The sequence below is a fragment of the Octopus bimaculoides genome, chromosome 14 (assembly GCF_001194135.2).
Source record: "Octopus bimaculoides isolate UCB-OBI-ISO-001 chromosome 14, ASM119413v2, whole genome shotgun sequence".
Classification (NCBI taxonomy): domain Eukaryota; kingdom Metazoa; phylum Mollusca; class Cephalopoda; order Octopoda; family Octopodidae; genus Octopus; species Octopus bimaculoides.
The window spans coordinates 44,305,022-44,314,532 of NC_068994.1; the positions used below are offsets into that span (position 1 = coordinate 44,305,022).

The 9,511-nt window shown below is 37.2% G+C and overlaps 1 protein-coding gene across 8 annotated transcripts in view; it reads right to left on the reverse strand.

Moving 5' to 3' along the window:
- Positions 1–9,511, reverse strand: part of LOC106872895 (protocadherin beta-15) — a 178,625-nt gene that overhangs the window by 21,954 nt on the left and 147,160 nt on the right. For 7 of the 8 annotated variants that reach the window (XM_052973036.1, XM_052973040.1, XM_052973039.1 and 4 more), the window contains 2 exons: positions 9,087–9,218; positions 7,266–7,373 (listed from right to left, as the gene is read on the reverse strand). In XM_052973036.1, coding sequence (XP_052828996.1) covers positions 7,266–7,373; positions 9,087–9,218 — 240 coding nt within the window. The remainder of the gene's footprint in view (positions 1–7,265; positions 7,374–9,086; positions 9,219–9,511) is intronic. The other variant, XM_052973041.1, reaches the window with a different exon arrangement.

Here is a 9,511-nt window from a genome sequence, read left to right on the forward strand (position 1 = left end):
CAAAGGTTAATTTCTTCTGCTCCTAGAGTCTCTCTCGTGGGAGGCTATCCAAAGCTGATTTCCTAGATCTGACAATTCATTTGATACTATATTACCATAAAATAAACTAAATCCCTAATTCTCTGACTTGTACTTTTATATATGCAAATTTTTGCAGTTATTACTTAACATAAGAAGAATGATACACAGATAACAATCCCATAATTTTCACAAATGGACTGGATTTTCCGGCATACAAATCAGCATAGTATGAATTCTAAACAAAGCATGAATTTATAAACATTGTCACTATCTTTCCAAATCCTGCTGCATTTCACATAGAATTTTTGGTCCTCCAAAGTCGTCTTGGTGTACAAGTCTGTCTACCTTTTTTGGGGCTGTGAATTTTGGTCTGAAAAATTTAACATGTGTGCCAGAAAATATGGTAAACTAAAGTTCTAAACAATTGTTTTTAAAGTCACTAATGGGTTACCTTTTGCCAACTCTGTTGTCTGAAACAGATTACTGTAGTTGATGGCATATAAGACACTTTTTTTCAAAAAAATAATTCCTAGAATTATCCCAGGTCTTATATGCAAATTTGGGTCTCCTGTGAGCTACTTTTGTTTCGGATGCTTGCTTTTTCTTAAATATGCTCTGCTCAAAGTAGGGAGCATGTAATATCCTTTCTACATTAAACCCAAGCCTGAAGTTTGGAGAAAGTGGGGGTGAGTAATCAATCACGACCTCAGTACAAGACTGGTACTTACTTTACTGACCCCCAAAAGGTTGAAAGGCAAAGTCGACCATAATGGAATTTCAACTTAGAATGGCTCAGCATCTTTTATGCCATCAAATGCCGTTATAAGACACTATTATCTAATCTGGCCTCAACTGGTTTTAAACTTGGTACTGCTGGCTAATTAAACTGTTTCTCAATTAGTATAGTCATCTCTAAATCTAATACCAAATTTCATCAAGGTAAACTAAAACTGTTTAATACTTTAACTAAAGGTGCAGCACATAGATGTAATAAGTTACACCTACAAATAGACAGGACTACATATTAAATAATACTGTAAGTTATGCTTATAATAGTCATCACTATCATTGACCACTTTCCCACTTTTTAATGATCAATTTTCCATGCTTGCATGGGTTGGACAGAGTTTGCTGAGGCAGATTTTATACAACTTGATGTCTTTCCTGTCACTAACTCTCACTTAGTTCAAAACAAGGTAATATTTCCCCATAGCCAGACATGTTTCTGCAGGAAATTGGAAATAAATTACTCTGCTTGTATGACAGCAACACGATATTGGTTTTACTTGACTCAACAGGTCTTCTCAAGCGTATCATATCGCACGACACATCAGGGGTACTCTTAACTGGGCCGGACATGCGTGGCAGCAATCTCACTTTAATTGCGATGTCTTCTCAATCACAACATATCTCCAAAGATCTCGGCCTCCTGTCATTGCCTCTGTGAGGCCCAATGTTCGAAGGTCATGCTTCACCTCCTCATCCCATGTCTTCCTGGGTCTTCCTCTTCCACAAGTTCCTTCCACTGTTAGGGAGTGGCACTTCCTCACACAGCTGTCCTCATCCATACATAACACATGACCATACCAGCGCAGTCATCTCTCTTGCACACCACATTTGATGCTTCTTATGCTCAACTTTTCTCTCAGGGCACTTACACTCTGTTGTGTATGCACACTGACATTACACATCCAGCGGATCATACTAGCTTCATTTCTTTCAAGCCTATGCATGTCCTCAGCATTTGTGGCTCATGTTTCACTGCCGTGTAGCATGGCAGTTCACACACATGCATCATACAGTCTACCTTTCATCCTGAGTGAGAGGCCCTTAGTTGCCAGCAGAGGTAGGAGCTCCCTGAACTTTGCCCAGGCTATTCTTATTGTAGCTGCTACATTCTCAGAGCAACCACCCCCACTACAGACTTGGTCACCTAGGTAGCGAAAGCTATTAACTACTTCTAGTTTCTCCCCTGGCATATGATGGAATCTATTTTCTGTACATCTTCAGTGTTTATTGCCCCTCTGCATCTGCCACACAGAAAAACTATTTTCCCGGTTAACCTCCCTTTGATATTGCTGCACCTTTTATGTGTCCATAGCTTACACCAGGTACATCATATGGAGTTTCTACCCATGCCTTTTCTACAGATTGAGCAAGACCATCTACCTGAAGGGAATTCAGGTTTGGCAGCATTTCTACTTACTAAGACTTTGGTTTTTGCTAGGTTGACCCTAAGGTCCTTCAATTCTAGACCTTGCCTCCACACCCTAAACTTCATCTCTAGTTCTGGCAGTGACTTGGCTATTAGGGCAAGGTCATCAGCATAGAGGAGCTCCCAGGGGCAGCCTGTCTTGAATTCCTCTATTATTGCCTGGAGGACTATCATGAAAAGAGGGGACTGAGGACTGATCCTTCATGAACACCTACTTCTACTCAGAATTTTTGACTCACCTTATTGACAGCATCCCTATATAGGGCTTGTACAGCTTTTATCAACCACTCATCTATCCCCAGTTTCTGCATTGACCACCAGATAAGAGATCATGGGATCCTGTCAAAGGCTTTCTCCAAGTCAACAAAAGCCAAGTACAGAAGTTTATCTTTGGCTAGGTATTTCTCCTGTAGTTGCCTTACCAGAAATATGGCATCAATGGTGCTTCTGCCAGGCACAAAACCAAACTGCATTTCAACTAGGCTAACTCTCTCCCCAATTAGTTGGGCTATGATCTTCTCTGTAACTTTCATCACCTGATCCAATAATTTGATACTCCTATAGTTATTTCTATCTCAAACATCACCTTTACCTTTGTAGCAGTAGACTATGGTGCTGCTACACCAGTCATTGGGTATGACTCCTTCATGAACTACCTGATTTACGATGCAGGCAACAAGACCATAACCTACACCAGCCAATATTTTAATCATCTCAGTGGTGATTCCTGATTGGCCAGGTGCTTTCCCTGTCTTCATATCCTTGATTGCTTTATCTACCAGAGTACTGTCGATTCAGGTAGCTGGTCCCTCAATTGGGTCAACTTTTGGCAGACTCTCCTCCTCCCATTCATTCTCTACATTCAGCAGTCTTTCATAATGGCATATTACAATAAAATAAAAGCAACTAAATTTCTATCTTCCACCATTTTTGATGATTATTCTTCAGAACATAAAACCAGAAGAAATGTTGCCATGCATTTTATCTGATGTGGTAACAATTCTGCCATCTCTGCCTTAAAGATTAGCTTAATATCAATGCTAGTGATAACATACATGGATTTATTCTTGATAGGATATATGGCTTTACCTATGACCATTTTACAGATCCTCCAAGACTAGTGGAAAGAAGGATTGAAGTTATCCTCAGATCAGAAACTTGATCTAAATGTTTGGCTTTTACCTGTACTCATACTTGCATTGGTAGCCAGGGGTGGATTGAACTGGCTTCAACCAACAACTTCACCACATCCTTTGCAAATGCCGACCACATCCAACAGTTGGCCACAGTTGAGGCTGTCCAGCAAGCAAAGTAATGCATCTGCCTGAAACTCAAAAATCCAGCTTGCAAATTTGACAAACACCCTACTGGGAAAGCAAGTTCACTGGACAGTACAGATGCTGTAGCCATTGCCATCATTTGCTGTTGAGGTGCAGAGTTCAGGTTCAAAGTTTCAGTGGAAATACAAATTCACATGTGGTCGTCGGTCACTTGTATACACATTTTGGAATAGCGTGACCTGTAGCAGCTCATCTTGGCACCAATTCTCAACCACCACAGAGCAAACATAACCTTGGCTTGCAATGGAATTGATTCTGTTAAATTCATCCAAGGGTCAGTTGATGTGTTAAACTGGATGAGAGATTAAGAGCACCAATCCAAGAATGGGGACCATCATCCTTCTACTCTGATAGATTTCTACACAGATTCCGTCAAACAAATTTCTCTCACAAGGCTTTGTTTGACCTGAGGCTGTAGTATAGAAGATACTTGCCCAAGGTACCACACACTGGGATTGATCCCAAAACTACATTATGAACACCTACATCTATTGCCACAGCCATGACTGCAATTAGTAAACCAATCCATAGAGTAAACCTCTATAATTATCACTATTACAGCTACTATTGTAAGATTACAATTACAGGTACTACTCTATAATGAGTGTTTATCACTGATACCACATTTATTACTACTGCTGCTGCTGCTGCTGCTACTACTACTACTACTACTACAACTACTACAACTACTACAACTACTACTACTACAACTACTACTATTACTACTACTACTACCACTGTTGCTGTTGTTGTTGTTGTTGCTGTTGTCGTCGCCGTTATTGTAGGTGGTGGTGGTGGTGGTGGTGCTGCTGCTGGTGCTGCTGCTGCTGTTGTAGTTACTGAAGCTATTGTTACAACGATGATTGCTGTTATTAATTTTTACTTTGTTAGATTTGATTTTTGATGTTGTTGTTGTTGTTGTTGCATTGCAGATTATTTTTGTTATACTGCAACTGGTGGTATCACCAATGCTGCTGTGTTTAGGGTTACTACTACTACTACTACTTCTGCAGTATGCTAGCAATACTACTACTACAAGCCACTACCACTACTGCTACAACCCACCACCACCACCATCACTACTACTATTACTTCTGCTATTACGACTACTACTACTACTACTACTGCTACTGCAGTATGCTAGCAATACTACAATTACAAGCGATTACCACTACTACTACAATCCACCACTATCACTATTACTACTCCTATTACTATTGTATGTGTGAGGTTTTCTTTGAGGAAGTCTGGTAGTTGCCCACGTACACAAGTTTCCTCTATCTATACCACTAATGTTTATTCAAGGGAAGGGTCGATTCAACTTTAGCACCAGTGTTGTTGCAGGTGTTGCTGTCAGGTGGCAAAGAGCTGGAACAAGGCATCTTACAACAAGACATCTTGCTCAACTCCCAAAAAGGTCAGCCAATCCAATGCTCTGGATTGGTACATTTTACCAACTGCAAAAGCTTGTCTGGTATGGTCAAATATCCTGCCACAACTCCCTGTCTGAAACCATTCTCCAAGGCACAGTTGGGAGTGGGTGAAAGAGAGGCAGATGAAGAAAATCCTGGTTTGACAGCATCAAGAACTGGACAGGTTACAGCACAATGACCTTGCTACACATGACAGGGAACAGAGACCAGTGACAATGGTTGACTCTATGAAAGCATCTACAGTGGCATCCCAATGCTTGGTTACATCAGTTAAGGGGTCTTAATGATGATGATGAAAGAATTAAAGGCAAAGTTGACCTAGGCAGGATTTGAACACTGAGAATAGGAATTTAGAACAGACACCATGAGGCCCCTAACAACTTAGCCAATTCTCCTCCTTAAAAATAGTTTATGTTATTTATATATAAAGTATCCATAAAATCTTGTTCAATGATTGTTATTTTTATTAATCTGCTCTTGAAGTTAAATACTTCAGAAGGTGAATGTTGTAATTGTTGTTGTTTTTGTTTAGCCCTAGGTCAATCTCAAACAAGCAGACCAATGGTTACTTAAATGGGTCTCCATCAGGGACAACAACAAGGGCTCCAGTTAATCTGATCAACAGAACAGCCTGCTCATGAAATTAACATGCAAGTGGTTGAGCACTACACAGACATGTGTACCCTTAACATAGTTCTCAGGGAGATTCAGCATGACAGAGAATGCCACAAGCTTGGCCCTTTCAAATACAGGTACTACTCATTTTTGCCAGCTGAGTGAACTGGAGCAACATACCACCAGGGATCAAACTTACAACAACATTATGATCATGAGCTGAACACACTAATCTCTAATCCATCCATACACCTTCATTCTTTGTTTACTTAAATGACATGGAAACCAGGTAACAGGTCTTGTAAGTCCAAGGGCTTACTCTTTTACTCTTTTACTTGTTTCAGTCATTTGACTGTGGCCAGGCTGGAGCACCACCTTTAGTCGAGCAAATCGACCCCAGGACTTATTCTTTGGAAGCCTAGTACTTATTCTAGCGGTCTCTTTTGCCGAACCGCTAAGTTACGGAGACGTAAACACACCAGCATCGGTTGTCAAGCGATGTTGGGGGGACAAACACAGACACACAAACATATACACACACATACATATATATATATATATATATATATATACATACATATATATACATATATATGACAGGTTTCTTTCAGTTTCCATCTATCAAATCCACACACAAGGCTTGGGTCAGCCCGAGGCTATAGTAGAAGACACTTGCCCAAGGTACCATGCAGTGGGACTGAACCCGGAACCATGTGGTCGGTAAGCAAGCTACTTACCACACAGCCACTCCTACGACTTAAGAAAAACATAATTAAAAAAATGAGCCATATTACTTTAAGATGATATAGCTATCTTTTTACAGTATAATTTTTGCTTATCTGCATCTTTCCACCTGTACCATATTTCTATCTTAACCTTCTTCATACTAACTCATCTGAATCCACCCATGACTCTATGATATAAAGTTACCATTTTAAAGTAATGTAAATTAAAACATTCCCTCAAAATTTCTGTTTAATTTATGTACTGAACACCAACTTAATGGCGAAGTTATTTGACTGAATTCTACATTATTTTCACAATTAATTGAAACATGCACAAGCAGTGCATTCCAACAGCAGTAAGATATCTGTTATGCATTCCTACAATACACCAAACCCCTGTCTTACAAGCTTCGCTTTAACATCCCCAATATCACTCACATACACCATCAAATTTGTATCACATGAAATGTTTTTTCTCCTTATAATAATAACAAAAAATAAGCCTAATCTTTAAGCCATGGCTCCACTACATGCTAGATGAATAAAATGCGATCATTATCCCTTGCAATATCTATAACCATTATGGACTTAACATCTCTGATTTATATTCTACTGGAAGATAAATTTCTGTTCATAATAAAGCTTTCACTAAATTATAAATTTATCTAAACATATTAATGGGCTACTCTAAAGAGAGCAAAAAATATATACATTTTGCCAGTTACGTATTTCTCCTAAATCTAATCCATAATTTTGTTGTTATTATTTTTTTTTAATATATTCCAGAGTTTAATCTTTCATTAAGTTCTAGGATAATGTTGATATTAATATGGCTGTCTGTTAAGATGATTTGCCATGATAGCCAATTATGGCATCAATGTATTGTGCAAATGTTGCTTAATTCCACCCAACTTACTTCTGGGAGCTTTATTGCTGTAGTTGAGGCTTTCCATTCATTTTGTGGTTCAAGGACAAAGTAAAACTGATTTGATGATGACTCTGTTATGGCAGCTGGAGTGTTAGTCTGAAAAATACATGGAAGTTACATGAAATTGCAATGGAATACTGCAAAGTCTTTGGGTTTGGTTTGGCTAGTGATATAATTAACAGATTAAAGCTGAACGACACAGCTTGAAACCATTCATTTTCATGTAGCATCTCAGTTGTTGAAGTGACTAGTGGAAAATTATCCTTTAAGTGAAATAGCCTTAAGTGTTTTGGAGGGGAGTAGAAATTGCTTCAGATACCAAATATCAGATTAAATTAAAGACTTTAGAATAAAGCAATTTAGAAAGCAAATTTTTTATTTTTTTATTTTTAAATAATAATTAGTAGTATTCTATGCCAAATAACTTAGTCAAAATTTTTACCAAGATTAGTAGGGTACAAACAGATACAGGACCGAATTTAGACTAATAAATCTAATTTCAAAAATTAATTCTAGCTAGCAACAAAAATAGGAATTATATTGGGCAATTAATATAATTATTATTTATTTTTTTTAATCTTTATATTAGAGACTTGACAAAGATGCTGATATTTACAGCAATCATAAATCAGAAAGGGAAAAATAAATTTTGTCTCTGATAAAATTTCACGATTTTACATTTACATCATGTATACCATTTATGCTAAGGTAGAAAAAAAAAAGAAGTAAATAGATAAAATACTCTGTAAATAATAAAACTAACTGGTATTGGTTGATTATCTTAAATTTACAGACTGAAATATTCTGGACGAATAGAAGAAGCATTCTGCAGAAGTCAGAATTTTTCTTCAAACTGAAATATTAGTTGTTGATGACTGATGCAACAAAAGGCAGTGCCTTATAGTGGTTGTTTGTTTTCCATTTAATTGTTACAACCATTATCAGCAGCTGGTATGTATTCCAGACCAAACTGCTGCTACGCTTCAAGGATTACTCTGCTGTTACTTCCACTCTGCACTGTTTCCCATTCAAGCTGCAGCAGCTGCTGCTGCTGTTGTTGCTGCTGTTGTTGCTGCTGCTGCTGCTGCTGCTACTGCTGTTGATTCTGATATAACCAAGGCAGCTACTACTGTCACAGAAATGAAGGGATAGCTACTACACAACAGAGAGAAAATAGCAATTTTACTAGCTTGTTCGATATCTTTTATTTCATGGTATCATTTGTTCAATTATCAACATCAACCAAATTCAATGATTTATCTATCAAGTTAATTTTTGAAATAAATTCTTGGTTTTTGCCAACCAAATATAAATATATATATAAATACATAAATGTGTATATATATATATATATATACATGTATATATATATATATACATATATATATAAATATATTTTTTATCAATCACCAAATGAGATGCATGACAAGCAAAGACAGTGACAAGATTATAGATAATCCATAGAAACATCTAAATGTTTTCTGGAAACTACATCATTTTCATTCTGTCAAAATAACTGCAAAGAAAGTTTGCTAATTCAGCTGTCGAAAAATAAATGAACGTTTTTGTAGACAAACATAATGATCTGAAATGAATTTCTCTGGAATATTTCAGAACAGCTTCATCTGAATTCTACACTGAATATCCCTGCAAATCAAGATAGATAGAGAGAGAGAGAGAGAGAGAGAGAGAGAGAGAAACAGCTTCCATAGATTTTATAATAGAATTATTGAATAAATATACTTTTAACCCACATCTGATAGCGCTTATTTGTTTGGGATAGAATTTTAGAGAGAAAGCAGGACTTGCCGGTTTAGGTGGCGGTGGTTTGAATGTGGTAGTTGAAGCTTTCCACTCATTTTGTGGTTCAAGGACAAAGTAAAACTGACTTGACGCGTCAGCCATAAGAGGGTTTCCGAATATGTCTGCAGAGCTGTAATTCTAAGGAATAGAAAAGAAATGAGGGTGTTTTAGAGGAGCAAGATGGACAAAGAATTACGGCTTTATATCATAGTAGAAACGCTCAAACATAGGACATATACACACACATATCATTATATATATATATATATATATATATATATATATATACACACACACAGAGTTGTTTATGTATATATATATATATATATATATATATATATTTTAACTGTTTTGATCCATACATGTAACTCCCAATGAATATGTTGAGTGCCCTTCTTTCCTTTTTCTACTCACTCATATATATATATATA